The 19,244-nt window shown below is 40.9% G+C and overlaps 1 protein-coding gene across 1 annotated transcript in view; it reads left to right on the top strand.

Moving 5' to 3' along the window:
- HOOK3 (hook microtubule-tethering protein 3) overlaps positions 1 to 19,244 on the top strand; it is a 76,004-nt gene that overhangs the window by 25,954 nt on the left and 30,806 nt on the right. The window contains exons 8-14 of the mRNA XM_010567063.1: positions 304 to 387; positions 1,626 to 1,789; positions 3,964 to 4,104; positions 5,631 to 5,832; positions 9,231 to 9,341; positions 12,213 to 12,300; positions 12,895 to 12,964. Coding sequence (XP_010565365.1) covers positions 304 to 387; positions 1,626 to 1,789; positions 3,964 to 4,104; positions 5,631 to 5,832; positions 9,231 to 9,341; positions 12,213 to 12,300; positions 12,895 to 12,964 — 860 coding nt within the window. The remainder of the gene's footprint in view (positions 1 to 303; positions 388 to 1,625; positions 1,790 to 3,963; positions 4,105 to 5,630; positions 5,833 to 9,230; positions 9,342 to 12,212; positions 12,301 to 12,894; positions 12,965 to 19,244) is intronic.

A 19,244-nucleotide genomic window follows, 5' to 3' on the forward strand; every position in this document is an offset into this window, starting at 1 on the left:
GTTCTTCAGACCCAAGTTCTTCAGGACTTTTTGACTCAATTCATAGAATAGATGTGATAATTCTAATGTATCTTTGTAAGACCAAATCTTACTTTTAGGTATGTTTACTTTCTACTGTCATATAGACTAAACAGTTATCACTTCTGCTTCTTTGTTTCTTTGTAAGAACAGAATTGCCTCAGTTTTCAAAAATATTAATATATCACCTAAATGTAAAAATGATTGTACAGTCATGTAGTTCAGAGTATTTTTAGACACTTCACAGAGAGTGATGAAACTATAAATGTTTGTTGTTTATGGTAGCTGAAGAAAACTACAGAAGAATTAAATGAAGCACTAGCAACAAAAGAAGAAATTGCCCAGAGATGTCATGAGTTAGATATGCAGGTAGGTTTGCTATATTGTACATATTAATTTTGAACTGGGAAAGAGAAGTGTTAATTTTTAGGCAGCTGAAATCAAGTAGTATAGTGTAGAAACATAATTTTTAAAAGGGAAATGAAAATTGCACAGTAATTATTTTGCTTAACTTGTGCTAGCCAAGTGAATTTCATTGTTTTCTTATCTTGATACAATGTTGCTAGTATTAAGATGATTCATACTAACAAAACTGTTTTTCTTTCAGGTAGGAAGGGGTCGAGCTGTGTGGCTCAACTCTTGCATTAGAGAACTAATAGAGGTTATGCTGCTGTAACAGTTTCAGTTAAGAGTTAAATCCCAATCCGAAGTTACTATAGTCTGTCAGCTGTGTATGGATTTAGACTAAGCCTTACTGTAAATCAAGCATACCTTGTCCGGAAGACATGAGGAGTGTAGAGTGGTAGCCCCAAAAGGCATTGCCATTGCAACCCTACTTTGGAGTATAATTCAGGCTTTTGCTAAGCAGTTCAGTAACTGTTAGAATTAATGAAGCTGATTTGTGTGTCATGGTTGATTTTGGTGTATTTGATTCAAGCTTTTATTGAAGCATTTCCTTCTGTTGAGATGGTCACATTCCTTCTCTTCCCCTCCTCCTCCTGCATGTTAATTCTATACTATTTAATGATATATGAACCCATGCTTCAGCTTTGAGTTGCAGCACTTTGGGTTCTTTGCAGTGCTGCCTGTTTTCACAACATTGGCGGAAACTGAGTTATCTTTGGGACTGTGTTCCTGTTTCAGGTCTGCTTGCAGTTGCCCACTGGATTAAAAAAATCTAGGAAGCGCACAGCCATCCCTTGCATATCTATATTTGGATATTCTGTCTGATTGATAGGCATTGTTTCTTTTGGAAATCGGTTTTAAAAGCTTTACTGTGGAGGGCTAGTTTTATTTGTTTGTTGGGAAGGTATGCATACTTTTATTATAATGAAGTTATCTTCTGTGGTAACTAAGACTTTTTCTTTAGATGCTTGTGCGAAATGCAGTTAAGATTAGTTACATTTTTGGTGTGGTAAATCTGCCCCTGATGTTGCAGTATGTTGGTTACATCAGATAGCAATTGAATACCCATTAATGTTACAGTATATTCTTGTGAAATGTGATTATTGAAGCCTGTGTATTGCCATTGTTGATACACACGATAAAAAGTTGCTCTCTATAGCTAGATAGCTCAGTTATTCCAGTTTATGCTCCTATTACAACAGGTTGCAGCCCTCCAGGAGGAGAAGAGCAGCTTGCTCGCTGAGAACCAGATTTTGATGGAACGTTTAAATCAGTCTGATTCTATTGAAGATCCCAACAGCCCTGCAGGTCGTAGGCACTTGCAACTGCAGACACAACTAGAACAACTCCAGGAGGAAACATTCAGGTAGAAAAGCTAGACTTGGTCAGATGGTTTGTTTGTAACTGGCAACAGACATGAATTATATACTTCTGGTTCTGCTGGCAATTATGTATAGTGGGTGGTATAACCACAGTAGTAAAGTTTTTATGTGATGTACATCTTATGATTTACCTCTTTACAAGCTCCAGCATTAAAAAATGCATAATTTCTTCATTGAAGAAGTATGAAATGCTGTATACTTGTTACTCTCTACTCTGTGAAGTTATTTTGAATTGTTTGTGTGCAGTCACTTCACCCATGTTTTTCAAAATTAGTGAGGATGTAAAGTAGCATGCTTTCCTGTATGTAGATTATTCTGATTGTATTTTTAGGGTGTAGGAACTCCTAGCTGGAAGTTTGCTATGGGCAGTACTACAGGTGGTATTATTATGCAGCAAAGTATGTCCTTCTCTGAATTTGAAAACAATTTGTTTCATATCTGAAAGATGGAGATTATCTGCAAGTGAACTCTGCTTTTCATTTGCATTTTCTCAACACATGGAAATGCAGTTCCTCTTTAAATATCCTTCCTGGTCCTTTTGACTGTTGCTTTCAGGCTGTGTAAGCCTCTTCTCCTGAAGAAAGCCGGTCCAATTCACCATCATCTTTTCATTCTTGTTGCTGTTCTTTCCCTATCCTTTGTGAGTGAAACTATGGTATTTCTTTATGCTGCCACTTTTTCTTCTCTTTCTGTCCTCTTCTGGTTGCCCTTTGTTAATTCTTCTGTCAGCTGCCATGTAACTTTCCTTTTTTGCCTGTTTTGCTGTTTTTCCACGGTCTCTTGCTATGCCTCTTCCTTGCGTGTTAGGCACACCCTCTTCCTTCAGTTTCTTGAAAAATGTTTAGTGTTTCTCTTTCACAGCAGCTAGTGCCTATTTTTCTTCTTTCTATACATCTACCGTGTAATGTAGTGATGTCTCTCTAATGTCCCCTTTTATCTCACCTTATTCATCTCCGTGCTCTGGAATGATTCCTGCCTGAGTCTATTATCAATTGCTGTTCAAACAGGTTTTGTCCCCATATGCAATACCTGCACTGCCTGTTACTCTAGTTTCAGGTTCTGAACGTCTTTCTAAACCCTTTTCACATGTGAGATTCATCTCCCAACCTCCTTTACCTCCTTCCCCTGCCTTCATATCATGTGGCTTCTGAAGGCAGTTTGTGTGTTTTCCTTCTCCAGCTCTACCTGACCAAACAGGATGTATGTACAGCTTAACTGATGCCCAGTGTGGTACAACAGTTTTTCTCCCACTCTTGCCGCTTTATGTCCTTTGACAGTTCCAGTCTATCACGATCCAAATCTTTGTTGTATATGGTTTAGATGACCTACTGACTATCTCTTGTCTCCGTTCTTGTAGATTCTTTTTGGAATCCTTGAATTAATGGATAGAATACTGCTTTTTTTTTTTTTCCACCATGCCCATACTTCCTTTCCTGGATTGTTTTTATTTTAATTTCAGATCAAAATATCACAATAGAACTTCATGTTCTAGGTTGTGTCCTCTACCATTTGTACAAAATGCTTTGACAAAATTTCTCAGTTACTCCCTTTGTTCACTGCCAGGTTAATGCAGCTTTGGCTGTGTATGCTATATGTAAGTAGTTCACTCCAGAAACTTTGGTCTGAGTTCTTTACATGCTAACTAGATAACTAAATGTGTGACTTGGCTCTTCAGAGGTACTGGGCAGGCACAGGTTCTTTGTACGTAAATAAAGCAAGCCACCTTGGTGAAACCTCTATGGCATTTAGAACATCTGACAATCAGGTCAATATTGTTGACGGTGTATAGGAGTTGAACAGCTGAACAAAATCTTAGGATAAAGGTGTCATGTTCAAACTCTGTATGCCCCAAGATGAAAAAAGGTGGAAATTTCTGCTTGAGCTTCCATTGCAAAAAATTACTATGACAGAAAAAACTCAAGATTTGTCTTTCTGAGAACATACATTACCTTGTGATCTTCCAAATATAAAGACTGATATCAAATTTGGAGCCTTAAAATCAACCTGCTTCTACTTTTTTGAATAAGCACATTGGGCTGCTCTTCTCTTTCACTGCACCAGAAGGCTGTTTCATGTATTTTTAGAGAGCACCATGGTGAGGAAAGGTAACTGTGGCTCAAACTGAGAAATTATTTTCTGTTTTACTTCATTTCTACAGATTAGAAGCTGCCAAAGATGACTATCGAATACGCTGTGAAGAACTAGAAAAGGAAATTGCTGAATTGAGACAACAAACAGAAGAGCTTACTACATTGGCAGAGGAGGCTCAGTCTTTGAAGGATGAGATAGATATACTCAGGTAAACTCTGTTCCATTAACCCTTTTTCAACTATTAACTTTTAATCCATACCATTTCTGTACTTAGTCTTCATTAGCTTTTGTTTAAATAATTTTAATATTAAATATAAACACTTTCTCAATGCCAAGGTTCTTGATCCTCCAGTTAAGTACACAGATGACCACACAGTTCTGCTTAAGTAATACAGTTATTTATTATGTACCTAATCAATAAATATTAGTAATCTTAGCAATCCTACACCATCTTATGGTCATAACAAGTCACTCGCTGGTCTCCTGAGTATTCTCTACTTACCTGCATCATGACTTGGGCATTTGTTCTCATCAGGGAACTAGACCCTTTCCTTTCCTGGGTTTGCATTATTTGGACTTAGGGTGGAGCTTTTGGTTCATCATATAATGCTAATATGAACAGCATCTGTTACAGCTGTCTTTGCCACTGGATTTTAGCACCCAAAGTTATCATGATATGATGATGCTAGGGGTTTAGAGGGTGGGGCAGCCCCTTTTACTATGGAACTTAATCCTTCCGTAGTGGTGTCTTGCTGCATGTGTTACTCAGAACAGTTATCTACTACCCACCTGTATCACTCTTTCTAGCAAGTCTAGCAAGGCTTATTTTAATGCTGACTTTTCTAATTCACCAGGAGCTTTCTACCAAAGCTATCTGTCTTTATCTCCTCTGTCATTAATATGAGGAATGAGCTCATCAGGCTGCACAATTCCATAAACCATCTGTGTGGGCAGCATGGGTTCAAAGAGTAATTCCTTGCCCCAGAGAGAGGCTCTGTACTTCATTGGAGAATAAGGAGATTTGGCTTGTCGCAGTGTTCCATAAATTGACTGTCAATTCAATGGGGGATTCTCTAGATTTCATAGAAAATTGAGTGTAAATCAGTTGGTTCTAAAATGAAACTGGGGACAGTTATAGTAGCGGGGGGGTGGGAGGGGGGGGGGGAGGGCTATTGATGTCCCGGCAGTGCACCAGGTAGATGGAAAAAACTCTGAAATGTTATGAATGGAGCCTGGTGTTCCATTTTGTTTAGAAGGAATCAGGCTCCAGAGCTGTTATGGTACTTCTCTGTCACCAAGTATATGCTGCCCAGGAGATAGATCTTTATGATTTTATTCCTGGTTATCATTAAAACAAATTGAAAGGCAGAAAATTTTATTCTTTACCCTTGTAAAATGCAGGACTAAAGATTGATTTAGAATTGAAAGGAAATGGGTGGGAGTGAAGGTGCTTTAACTCTTAAGATTGGAAGTAGATAAGAAGGCTGTATTAGGAAGAGTGATAGTGTCTAAAAGTACCTCCATCAACAGTTCTTTCAGTTGACAAATAGTCATGAGAGAGAAGGAGACAATTTAAAAGTGAAAACGTTAGTCGTAGGAGGATATGATTGCTTTCTTGTTCTCCCCATGATGTAAGAATGTCTTCTTTATTACGGCAAAATACTGAGGAAGCTTCAGGACATTTCATTTTGGAAGTTTTCAGAGTACAAATTTGATACAAATCTGTCCCTCCAGGCATTCTTCTGATAAAGTAGCCAAGTTAGAAAGCCAGGTAGAGTCATACAAAAAGAAATTGGAAGACCTGGGTGATTTGCGACGGCAAGTGAAACTCTTGGAAGAGAAGAATACAATCTACATGCAAAATACCGTGAGCCTCGAAGAAGAGCTAAGGAAGGCTAACGCAGCACGCAGTCAGCTGGAAACATACAAGAGACAGGTGAGAACAGATATCAGTGCAACAGTTCTCTGTATTGTTCAACACTTTCTCTTCATAACATGGCTAATACCTCAAAGTAAAAAAGACATTATGAACAAACAGCTCCTTGTGTTTAAAAGACTTGCATGTTTTGTAGGTACTATCTTTGTCCTCCTTTCCTGCAATTCTTATCATTATTTCAAGTTTACATTAGTTTGCCAATAAGCAGTATTTCTTCCTTTGAAAAAATCAACAGATTTTTCTTCTCAAATTATTCCTAATTCCTATTCAGTAGCGGGGCTTGAATTAGAGCCTCTTCTTTCAGAAAAAGTATCTGCTTTTAACTTACAAATTTCCAGCAGTGAGGAGTGCACCACAGCTGAGGTAAGTTATTCCTGTGGTTAAGTAACTTCTTTTTATTAAGGTTCTAGTTTGTCTGAAACATCTGAATTTGTCCAGTTATGAAGAGAGAAGGATGCATATCATCCCTGTTGTTTATATGCACCCAGCAGAGCACAAAATGTGTCATCAGCACACTCTGGAGTGAAAGGCATCTGTTTATCTTCCTGCTTATCAAAGTGCCATGTGATCCTGTTTCTGTAAAGGTGGAAGATGTGCTTAATCTTCTCTCTGCTTCTACACTACATTGACATGGCATCATTCTGGGATTCTTGTTACAGGGCCAGACAGAGCGTGGCTTGTTAAAGTACTAGTGCCTGCTCTGTATTTCTGCCTGCTCAAAAGCTCGAATGGTCATGGTACAGGAGTCCCTATAGGTCAGCTTACAGCAGAATAAAATACAGAAACAACCACTAAAAACATTATAAGCCCAGGAGCAATATGTGACCCTAAGACGACAGCATTTTCCCTGCGCCTGGCCATCTTGGTTATTAAGACAACTAGCTTCAGCCTCTATATGCTAACTGTAGATACAGTCCAAATGATTCCACCAGAAAAAAATAATTTGGACGAGAAAAATGCTGAAATAACAGACAATCAAAGGGAAAAGTAAATGTGGAAAACAATGGCCTTTCACACAAATAGTGTCATGTTTACTGGCAACAAATACTTCACTCCATTGAACAGCTGAGCATGTGATACAGTTGTGTAACCTTGACATCTGCATCTGATCGTTCTTACTTCACCAACAATAAGGATTTTGGAAGGGGCAGTCCCATCATTTGTGCTGCAAAAGTACTCCTCCTTTTCTTCATCATTCCCTGTGTTTTATGGGTAGGATTTCATGTCAGAGGAGCTGTTGATTTGTACAAAACTGTTCCACTGGCTGAGACTGGAATAAACCTCAGGTGTATTGTGACAGATGTGAGTTTTCTTCACCTAGCCACAGTCTCTCAAAATGAACAGACAGTGTGTTTGCCGTCAGTGTCTGTAAGGCTGGGTTCCTTTTGAGACCTGCCTGTGAATCATGAGCTGTCACGAAATTAATTTCTGGGAATCCTAAGTTGTGCTATAAGAATTAAGCCAGGTATAAGGATTCTGATGTTATGTCATTGCTGAGGACTAGTGTGGCCCTGTAATGGAATGTGTCTTGTCTGGTGTGTGAAGGATCCAATCCCACTCAGGATGATGTTGTCAGACAATTTTATTTATTAGGCTTAGAAGCTTTGTGCTGTGCAGATGAAAGTGCTTTGTTCAAACTCCTATAGTGATCTGCAAGGAAATTGCATCTTCACCCAATCCAGCACTTTGTGAGATGAGGTTAGTGGTGACGTATTGTGCTGAGAGTTGTAATAGCATTTAGTTATTTAAGAGGTTTCGTTCACTTTTCTGAAAGCAAGCACAAGCATTTTCTAATAAACTTTTTATTGCAAAATGAAGAATTGAAATCTGAAGATTCCAGGATTATTTTTTGTAATTTTAATTCAGCCCCTTTGTGCATGTACATTCTGATATATTTGTTTTTCTTTGCTGCAAGATTCCTGCTTTAGTCATTCCACGTGTCAGATAATGCTCAGTAAATGTGATGGTATTTAATTTTTTTTTAATCTTCTGCACTACCATGTAGCTGTATATCTTTCTATACACTCCCAAGTCCTGATTCAAGACAATTTATTTCCCGCTGTGTTCTTCTGCATACCATTACCACAGCATGAGTAATTACAAACATTAATGCATTTGTTTTCATTTGAGGTGAAAATATACCTATTTTGCAAGTAGGGACACAATCACAGGTGGAGGCCTGCATTTTTATTTTTTTTATATCTGCAGTTATTCTGATAGCCCCAGTGATGGATATTACATATGAGAAATGAAATATTTTCATATCTCACATTGTGATACTTTTTTTAATCTGATAATTTCAGAAATGGCAAGCCTGTGGGTTTTTTGCAGCCTTTAATTTAAGAACAACAACAGCAAAGTCCTTGTCTAAGACTTAAGACCATGCAGATTTTTAGGCCTGGTAGTTATTTTGCTGTAGCTATACACATTGAAAATAAAAGGTAATTAGAACCACTAGGCGGTCTTAATGTAGCTATGGCTACTGCTTTGCTTCACAATTTAAGTTAATCGCTTTCTCTGTAATCTAAAAGCCATGAAAACGCTTTCTTATCAATTGCTTCAGAAGAAGCTGTACATCTTTAGCTGAGTCTTCATTCAGCTTTTGTGTTTGCAGGTCAGTCTTTATTCAGCTTACTTGCTTCCATGCTCTCTGCATTATGAGCTTGACTAGTGTACTTGGAATGAGCCTTTACTAGTAAAGGCTGAGAGTTTTGAAAAGGCAAGACTTCACTGATTTGCTGCCTGGATCGTTTCTGCTCAGCTTTCAGATTTCTGCTCATTTAATTTTAAAAGCTCTTTACTGATCTGTAGTTGAAAGTATATATGCGACTTTGTTAGCAATGTTTCCTTCTGAAGTAAAGCAAACTGGTTATGAGCCTGTGGCTGAATCTTTATATTAGTATATTAAAAATGATCCGGAAAATCTCAGGTTAAGAAACATTACCTGACTGCTTAAACTGGTGGTTGAATTCTGAGTGAGGCTTGTGAAACAGAGTTAACGAAAGGTGTAGGTAATTTGCTTTCTTCAGAGTTTTTTCTTTTTCCTAGGCTTCTCAGAATACAGGAGGATTTTTCTACTTTTCCTAAGCTCTTTGATCCATAGAACTATACAGCTTTTTTCTGTAAACCATGCTTGGGCTTAAATTCTTGTTTTCAGATGTAGTGAAAATACTTCAGTTTTTGCTTCTTTTGCTTGTGTTGAGACCTAATATTTGAATGCTATTGGTTTTGCTGAAACACAGAACAACTGATGAAAGCAGTTTTTAGTATGTCCTATAGGTAACTATTTCTCTTGTTTACAACATGACTTGTGGTGCATGGTAATTGGCTACTTTGTCTTGTGTATTTTGTTCTAATATTAACATTTGCAGACAAATTATTGATTCTTGTTCTCACAGGCAGTTGAACTACAAAACAGGTTATCTGAAGAATCCAAGAAAGCTGATAAATTAGATTATGAATGCAAACGACTGAAAGAAAAAGTAGACAGCCTCCAAAAAGAAAAAGATGTAAGTGCCAAGGTGTTATTTTATTGTGGTAGCAATAGCAACTTTGTGTCCTTTATAACACAGAGGTATGGTAATTATCGTTAGCCACTTATAGCAAACTTTTTAACTTAGGAAGTCTTTTTTTCACTTAAAATTTTCAAATGTTTGTGTACAAGATCCTTTTTAAACCTAAGAACTGTACAGCATGGAATGAAGTGACTGTACAAACATATTCAACCCATTTTTAGGAGGAAACACCTTCATATTTGGGATCTGAAGTTGTTTCTTGACCATTTACCATGAGAAGGTTAATAAACACCCAGGGTATATGTAATACGTCCTGAAAAACTATTTAAAGTAGGGTTTCTGCAGTATCATCCTAGAACTAAACTCCTGTTGTGTTTTTTCTAAAGCATTCTTTGAGGTACCATCAGCATGCTTCTCTTTGTGGAGTCATGACTACTGCAGCAAGAGGCTTAGGAGTCATGTAGAGGGAGGGATGTGTCCTTTATGGCAATCTTGCCTTTTTATGACAGCTCCTTGTTGATCTATCTTGTACTGCCAACATGGAACACACAGAATGGATACCAGTTTATTCCCTTCCTGTCATTTTCTGCAAGTGATTCTGCGATTAATTGCTCTGTCCTCTCTTGCCAAGACTGATCCTTCAGACTTCTCTTGCACACTATTGTTTCTCACCAGTTTATTTCGGCTTGTTTCTTAGGAATGTATACACAGATGCCTCAAACTACTTCAAACCAAGGCCAGCACTTTGAGTTAGCAATTTCTTAGACTTGTTTTAAGTAGCTAAGTCCATCTATCCATTAGTCAGTCTCTGTAGGCTTTTACCTCAATAGTCATATTTCCTGTCCAATTCTTTCCAAAATTTCCTGCCCCTGCTCTTGAATAGCATTTGAACTGGAAATTTTTAGTTATTGTCTATTCATAGGTCTTTGATTTCCATATTTTATTAGATTTTCAAACTGTTGTGGACACTTGTCCTTGCTATCACTTCCATCTGCCATTCAGTTCAGATTGGACTGCCCATAATAACTGTGCTCATACTGTGCTTTGGCTTTCTTTCCTGCTCTTTATTTAATGTTTGGTTTTCCAGTTTTGTTATGTTTGACAATGGTAAGGTTGTGCCTGTGGCTTACCCATTGCTTGGTGGACCATTTCACTTGCACAAAGGATCTGAATTGCAGGCCATCCTATAGTATTCTGTTTTATCCCCTGGCAAATAGCATTTTTGGGGGCAAATGTTTTTCAATACATTCTTTTAAACTGTTATGCACCTGTGAGAAGTAGATTACAGCTGAAGTCTCTCAACATTTGAATTAGTGATTCACTACCTGTGTTACCTACTCTTTCTGTTTCTGTTGTCACATATGTATCAGTAAGGTTGCCCAACACAGGTCACAAGCTACTTAGTGGTATCTTGTCAGTTGTATTTTGGAAACAGTTGGCTGAAATTGATTTTATCCCTGTCTTTATGTTCTGGCAAAGTGTGGTAGCCTGTTTGATATCTTTCAGCTATGTAGCTTGGAACTTCACCTCTGTGTTGTGTTGTATGTTAAGTACTAAGGTAATTTGATGACTTGACTTTGCAGTGTGCAAATGAAGCCCTAGAGCTTTTTCTATTCATTAAAATATTCTGGCTTTTGATTAATCAACTTAAGTGTTTTCTGACTGACGGTAGCAGACTGCAGAATCCTTGCTTTCAGCCACTGAATTTGAGTGCTCCTCTGTGTGGCTCTTCTGTAGTATTTATGGTAAAAACAGGTTTTTCATCTGTGGGGTTTGTGAAATGACTTTCAGTGCTAACAGAATGTACACTTTATTCAGATTGTTCTGACAGTTGCACCAGAGTTCACCCTGCCGGATTCAGAAATACGGCAGAAGCCTCTGTCACACCTCACCAAAATGTTCTTTGCCAAAGGGATTCCAAGTCCTGGATCCATTTGGGCTGAAATATGAAATATATCTGAATCACACTGTTAATAGGATGAAATGCAAGGAGCTGTCAGCTGATACAACTTCATACCTGGACATATCTGATTTTGGAGCAATCTACAACTTGGATCTTTACATAGTTGCCATTTTCTCCTTTCATTTTTGGTCTTGACAACCTTCTGGACAAAAACTTGATGCTACCTGCAGATTCTCATTTTTTGCCAAATGGGGACTTGTGCCAAATTGGGAGAGTATTTGCCTGATGTTACTGAAGAGCCCATCTGTCTAGATCCCAAGGTGGTCCAGTCCTGTTCTTCAGTTCTCTTTGGATTGAGCCTCAAGCAACTGGTTTTCTTCCATAGCTAAGATGCTGGTGAAAGTGGATGTGGAAATGCTGCTCACATTTTCACTGTTGAAAGACAAACAAAATGAAGTTAATGCGGTTTCTTTATGTTGACTGTGTACTCACCTGCTTTTTATTTCATTCCTGGCTAAACCTTGGTTTCTTGGTGAGGGAAAAAGCTACAGTCTCTTAATTCATTTCCTTTTCCCTTGCAATCAGTCCCAATGAGGGGAAAAGGAGGATTGCTGAGTGGCCTCAGTAGCTGCTGTTTACTACCTGGTACCAGAACTTTGTGTCACTAATGTCTTGATTTTGTAAGCTTATACCCTGATATTTTTACCCCTGTAAGTGTAATGCAGAGCAGTAACCCTTCCCAACTCCCCCCCTCCCCACTGTTCACGTGGAATGTATTATATTTATGGTTATATTTATTCTGTTATGAAATAGACTGAAATGCCTTAATTTGAAAATTATCTTTAGAGTTGCATTACATTATTTTTAAAGTGTTGAAGGCTGTGACTTTTAGTGACTTACGTGCTGTTAAAAATGAATTTGTGGCACCAAGACTGATATTCATTCTCTTTCCAATTATTCAGAGGTTAAGAACAGAAAGGGATTCTTTGAAAGAAACTATTGAAGAGCTTAGATGTGTACAAGCTCAGGAGGGTCAACTCACTACTACAGGTAAAAAACAAATGAGATTAAATGCATCTTTTCTAAAGTTTACAGGACTTTTCTGGAGAGTCTTGAATGCGCTTTTGTTTAGCACAGAATAAATTTAAGCTCCTCTAAGATCAGCAGTGAAAAGCTGCTTCAGCTCTTCACAACTTTGTAAGCATTTGAAAACTTCAGTTATTTCAGTCAATGAGAAATGTTAATCTCCTCCCCAGTGTGATGTTTTTATAATGTATTTCTGATTTCTGTGTAGTGACACAATTTTCTTTGGAGAGATATTAAGTATTGTCACGTATGTATGATGTTTCATGTGTTGCAGTTTATTTCTATGTGTAATGTTGCACAGCTTTGTAGTTCTTAGATAAGCTAATGAGTAGAAAATTCACCACAAAACTACTTCATCAGACTGGATGAAGACAGAAGTAATGATTATTCTCCAAATAAAATTGTGCTTGTCTGTCTCGCTGTAGCCTGGCTTTGTGTCATTTTCCATTGTCTAGCATTACTCTAAAGCTGTAAACTTCTAGAACAATGTTTGCTTCTGGTCTTTTAAAGAAAGTTACTGGTCTGCTTGCTAATGTTTTTTTACTTTTCCTGACCCAGGATTGATGCCTTTGGGAAGACAAGAGCCTTCAGACAGTTTAGCAGCAGAAATTGTTACTCCCGAAATAAAGTAAGCTAATGCGTGCTTTGTTTTACTAACCTTTACCATGTACCCATAGATGATTAGTTAGTTTTCAGTGTTAGAAAGTTTCTGCAGTTAATGTTTGGTTTTTTTCTCCTTTTGGATTTCTGCATGACAGGAGCTGTTATGCCTAAGACAAAATTCAGTTGTCATCACTTTGAGTTTGTATTGTGCTCCAAAGAAAAGGGAAAACAAGAAACCCCTTTATCCTCACAATTGTGCCTCTTCTTTTCCTCCAGACTTCATATAACTGCAGCTTATATGTGCATTAATGGACAAAAATGTTTGTAACAAGACCACGTTGTTGAACATGTTGTACAAAGAAAAAATGACTGAAATTGTGAAGTGTAGATTATAAATTCCATTTTGTATCATGCCAAATGTTTACAATCTATTAAAAGAAGGAACAGCAGTGGCAGAGCTGAAAATCACTGTGTCTTAAGATGTTGCAGGCTGTGTTTAGCCTTGCCATAATGCTAAAAGTTTTCAAGACAGTTGTATCTCAGAAATCTGTTAGGTCTTCAGGAAATCTTTTCTTTTATCTCTATCAATACTGATACAGTATTTTACCACTTGGAAAGCTCAATATGAGTCAAAACATACTGTTCAGTAGTAAAATAACATCTTTCTAGAAAACTAATAATGAAAGATTTGTTTTCCTTCCAGCTGTGCTGCTGCACCTTAGTACAAGAGCAATTCTTTTTAGTTTTGTTCAGAAACAACAAAAGAGAAGAATAACGTTTTGAGGCAGTGTTAGTGAAGTATGGAGTTACTGCATAAACTTTCCACATGATTGTGTGAGAGAGAACAGGACCCTAAATATCCAAGCATAGCCTGTGGTTTCACTGACTTTTCATCTTTGGCTCCTGAAGATAAATTCTGGATTTTATGCAAACATACATCAATGTGGACTGTTTGCAGCTGCCAGACTTGGCCTCCATGTCTATCTGATACAGGTGGACAGTAGCAGTGGCTGCTGTAGGACTGGAACTTCCTGATCTGGAGGTCTGGGCTGCTGCTTCTGCTGATGAAGGGGGAAGACTGCACAAGGCAGCCCCCCCATAGGAGCAGCTACTACTGCTCTCTTGTTCTCTCCATGGTGGCAGAGCCTGGGTCTGTGCTTAAGTACCTTTCTCCATCTCACAGAGAAGACTTGCAGACCAAATGGGAGGTTTCATGAGGCTGATTCAGTCTGTGGCTTCTCAGCTGCACCTGAGGAAATCAACAAGTTAAGTGATATTAGGAGTTAGCAGGGCTCATTGAAAGAGCTTTAAACTAGATTTGAAGGGGGAAGGGGGTAAAACCAGGCTCACTAGAGATAAGCCTGGGGGCGGCATGCCAATGTTTGATGGATGGTGTGCTAGCAAGGTCCTTCAGCCTGCTCCACGATGAGCACGTTTGAAATGTCCCTGTACTAATGTGCGCAAAACCTCAGTAATCTCAGTGGAGGTGAGGAGTGTGGAGATGCATGTGGCAGCAAAGACATAAGAGTTGTTGATGTGTTAGAAACCAAGGAAGCACCAGAGAACAGTCACATAGGAATTAGGGTTTCTCCCCCAAAAAAGGTGGCAGGATTGATAGCCCATCTACACCAATGCATGCAGCATGGCCAACAAACAGGAGAAGTTGGAAGCCATTGTGCATCTGGAAAACTATGATATAGTTGCAATCATGGAAACATGGTGGGATGACTCACACAACTGGAGTGCTGTAATGGATGGCTATGAACTCATCAGAAGGGATAGGCAAGGAAGGAGAGGTGATGGGGGTAGCCCTGTATGTTAGGGAGCGTTTTGACTGTCTGGAGCTTGATAAGGGTGGATTGAGTTAAGTGTTTATTGGTAAGAATCAGGGGGAAGGCCAACAAGGCAGATATCATGGTGGAAGTCTGTTTTAGAGCACCCAACCAGGATGAAGGGGGAGACAAAATAGTCTATAAGCAGCTGGGAGAAGTCTCACAGTTGCTAGCTCTTCTTCTCATGGGTGACTTCAACTTACCAGATGTCTGCTGGAAATGCAATACAGCAGAGAGGAAACAGTCCAGGAGTTTCTTGGATTGTGTGGAAGATAACTTCCTGACATAGCTGGTGAGTGAGCCAACTAGGGAAGGCTCCCCTCTGGACTGGTTTGTGAACAGAGAAGGACTTGTGGGTGATGTGATGGTTTGAGGCCATCTTGGGCACAGTGATCATGAAACGATAGTTTTTGATTCTTAGAGCAGTAAGGAGGGGGTTTAACAAAACTGCTACCTTGGACTTCCAGAAGGCAGACTTTGGCCTGTTTAGGGGCCTGGTTGAGAGAGTTGCTTGGGAGGCAGTCTGAAGGGCAAAGGAGTCCAGGAAGGCTGGACATTCTTTAAGAAGAAAATCTGAAAGGCACAGGATTAGGCCATCCATATGTGCCAAAAGATAAGCTGGCTGGGAGGATGACCAGTCTGGCTGAACAGAGAGCTTTGGCTGGAACTCAGGGGAAAAAAAAGAGAGTTTATGACCTTTGGAAGAAGGGGCAGGCAACTCAGGAAGGCTGCAAAGATGTCATGAGGTTATGCAGGGAGAAAATTAGAAGGGCCAAAGCCCAGCTAGAACTTAATCTGGCTACTGCCATAAAAGACAATAAAAAATATTTCTATAAACACATTCAGAACAAAAGGAGGGCTAAGAAGAATCCCCATCCTTTATTGGATGCAGGGGGAAACATAGTGACAAGGGATGAGGAAAAGGCTGAGCTACTTAATGCCTTCTGTCTTGTCCCACTCGGTGGGTGTAGGGGAGGCGATCTTTTAGATACTCCATTGCTGCACACAGGAGTCACGACAGTGACTCAGGAGAGACAGGGAAAATTTCAACACCCTGTTTCACTTGGCAAATCCCAGGGCAGGAGTCATGACAGTGGCTCCTAAATGCTTGAAATATGTTTTATTTAATGTTGACTTAAAACACAAGTGTGGCTAAATCCCTAACAACAAGGTAGGAGGAAGAGAAGAGATAAGAGAGAGAGAAAGAGAAAAAAAGGAGTGTTAAGTATCACCACTCTTGGATCCAGTGAGGAAAGTCTCAGTAGTAGCTCCCTGGATTCCTCAGGCAGCAGGCTCACACCCGGGGGTTGGTTGTTCCCCGCCCCCCTCCCCCCCTATACCGTCGTCCAAGAGCCTTTTGCGCATGTGTTGTGGGGTTTTCTTGAAAGTTCTTGAGGAGGGAGTAGGGGGTGAGGGGGGTGCTGATGCCCCCTTATCCCATTTAATTTGTTTACACAAGTGCCGTGGTAAGGGCCCGTGCCAAAAGTCCAAACCTGTGATAAAACGTCCAAAATGCAACCACTAGAAAGCTTCACAGAAGGACAGTTGCCAGAAAGCCTCTTCCAGGCACAACTGCTAGAAAGCCTTTCAAAACAGTTCACTGCCCCACTTCCACAGGGCACGTCCTGTTTTGGCTGCTTGCAGCTACCTGCTTTTGAGACAAAATGGTTGCCAGTCTCTCGGTATCTCACATCTTCTTTGCCTCAGTCTTTAATAGTAAAACCAATTGTTCTCAGGGTACACAGCCTACTGAGCTGGAAGACAGGGAAGAAGTGCAGAATGAAGCCCCCATAATCAAAGGGGAAATGGTTAGCAACCTGCTGCACCACTTAGACACACACAAGTCTGTGGGGCTGGATGGGATTCACCCAAAGGTACTGAGGGAGCTGGCAGAAGTGCTCACCAAGGCACTTTGCATTGCTTACCAGCATTCCTGGCTAACTGGGGAGGTCCCGGTTGACTGGAGGTTGGCAAAAGTGACACCCTCTACAAGAAGGGACAGAAGGAGGATCCAGGGAACTACAGATCTGTCAGCCTGACCTTGGTGCTGGGGGAGGTTATGGAGCAGATCATCCTGAGTGCCATCACACAGCATGTACAGGACAACCAGGTGATCAGGCCTAGTCAGCATAGGTTTATGAAAGGCAGGTCCTACTTGACTGACCTGATCTCCTGTGACAGGATGGATGAGGGAAAGTGGATGAGGGAAATGGCGTGGATGTTGTTTACCTGGAATTTAGTACAGCCTTTGACACCATTTCCCACAGCATTTTTCTGAATAAACTGGGTAAAAAAAAATGGCTGGATGGCCTGGCCCAAAAAGTTGTGGTGAATGGAGTTAAATCCAGCTGGCAGGTTCCCCAGGGCTCAGTATTGGGGTCATTTCTGTTTAATATCTTTATCAATGATCTGGATGAGGGGATGGAGTGTGCCCTCAGCAAGTTTGCAGATGACACCAAGTTGGGAGGGAGGGTTGATCTGCATGAGGGTAGGAAGGCTCTGCAGAGGGATCTGGACAGGCTGGATCAATTGGCCAAAGCCAACTGTTATAAGTTCAGCAAGGCCAAGTGCTGGGCCATGCACTTGGGTCACAACAACCCCATGCAACACTATAGGCTTGGGGAAGAGTGGCTAGAAAGCTGCCTGGTGGAAGAGGACCTGGGGGTGTGTCATGACCCAGGCTGGACGGACCAGGGAGGTGTGCTGAGTTCAGAATTCCCTCGGGCTAAATTAAGGTGAAATGACACCAAATGATCAGTTAAACATTTTATTCGTGGCAGAAGTAACCTGAACTTGGGAGGCATAATGGTAGGTGGCGGAGTTTCTCACAACAGGAATTGGCATGAAACTAAGTCAGTAAACCATGTAACCCGTGGTAACCATATACATCCATTCAGGGAAGAAAGAGATCCCTCCCATTGAGTCACAAGGTTCAGAGTGGACCCCCTTGTTTTCTAGACTCCTCAGAGAAGAGCCTAGGGGTAGCTGGATCCATTCCTAGTCCCAGACTTGGTCAACGGTTTTATGTCTTAAAGGGATGAAGTGTAGGGATCATGAAAGAGGAAGGAGAAAGGGAGAGCAAGACAGAGAGAAAAAGGAAAAGAAAAGAGAAATATTTCACCAGTCCTGGGTCCAGTGTTGGTCCAGTCAGCCTAGGCGTCCAGTTCTGGAGGGTGTGCACATGTGGGCCTTCAGTTTGTGACCTTTTATAATGTTCTTGCCCCTCCTTCAGGTGTGCACTTGAACTCATTTGGCTAATTAGGTGTCATGCATGGTTTGTGCTTCCCGAACCTTTGGGAAGTGGGTCAGTGGGCTTGGAGGTCGTTTGGGGAGTAACTTCTCCTTCCCTGCAGACATGACTGTTGTTTGATCTTTGGCCATGCATGGTGAGCTGCCCGGCTCAGCATGTCACAACAGCATATCAAAACACAGAGCTGCTATGGAGCTGTGCACCCTTCAGCAAGCCCTCCCCTCCTGTTGCTGATGTCCTGTGCTGATCTGTGCTGACTGGCTTCTTTTCACCTGTGGTTCCTTGCTATGCATTGTTCGTTGTTATGCAAGGTTCATTGAAGAACTTGCCCCACCACAATGTTTGAGACATTAACTCTTTCAGTCTCTCACAGGGTGCTAGTTGACAGCCAGCTGAACATGAGTCAGCGGTGTGCCCAGGTGGCCAAGTAGGCCAATAACATCCTGGCTTGTATCAGAAATAGCAAGGCCAGCAGGACTAGGGAATTGTCCCTTTGTACTTTCATCTTGAGTGCACTCACACAGTATGTGCACGACAACCAGGGCATCAGGCCCAGTCAGCATGGGTTCATGAAAGGCAGGTCCTGCTTGACCAACCTGATCTCCTTCTATGACCAGGTGACCTGCCTAGTGGATGAGGGAAAGGCTGTGGGTGTTGTCTACCTGGACTTTAGTAAGGCCTGTGACACTGTCTCTCACAGCACACTCCTTGAGAAGCTGGTGGCTCATGGCTTAGACGGGTGTACTCTTCACTGGGTAAAAAACTGGCTGAATGGACAAGCCCAGAGAGTTGTGGTGAATGGAGTTAAATCCAGTTGGCAGCTGCTTACAAGTGGTGTTCCCCAGGGCTCAGTACTGGGGCCAGTTCTGTTTAATATCTTTATCAATGATCTGGATGAGGGGATGGAGTGTGCCCTCAGCAAGTTTGCAGATGACACTAAGTTGGGAGGGAGAGTTGATCTACTTGAGGGTAGGAAGGCTCTGCAGAGGGATCTGGACAGGCTGGATCGATGGGCCGAGGCCAATTGTATGAGGTTCTACAAGGCCAAGTGCTGGGCCCTGCACTTGGGTCACAACAGCCCCATGAAACGCTACAGACTGGGGGAAGAGTGGCTGGAAAGCTGCCCGGCAGAAAAAGACCTGGGTGTGCTGGTTGACAGCCAGCTGAATATGAGCCAGCGGTGTGCCCAGGTGGCCAAGAAAGCCAATGGCATCCTGGCCTGC

The sequence above is a fragment of the Haliaeetus leucocephalus genome, unplaced genomic scaffold (genome assembly GCF_000737465.1).
Source record: "Haliaeetus leucocephalus isolate CR32 unplaced genomic scaffold, Haliaeetus_leucocephalus-4.0 Scaffold225, whole genome shotgun sequence".
NCBI classification, from domain to species: domain Eukaryota; kingdom Metazoa; phylum Chordata; class Aves; order Accipitriformes; family Accipitridae; genus Haliaeetus; species Haliaeetus leucocephalus.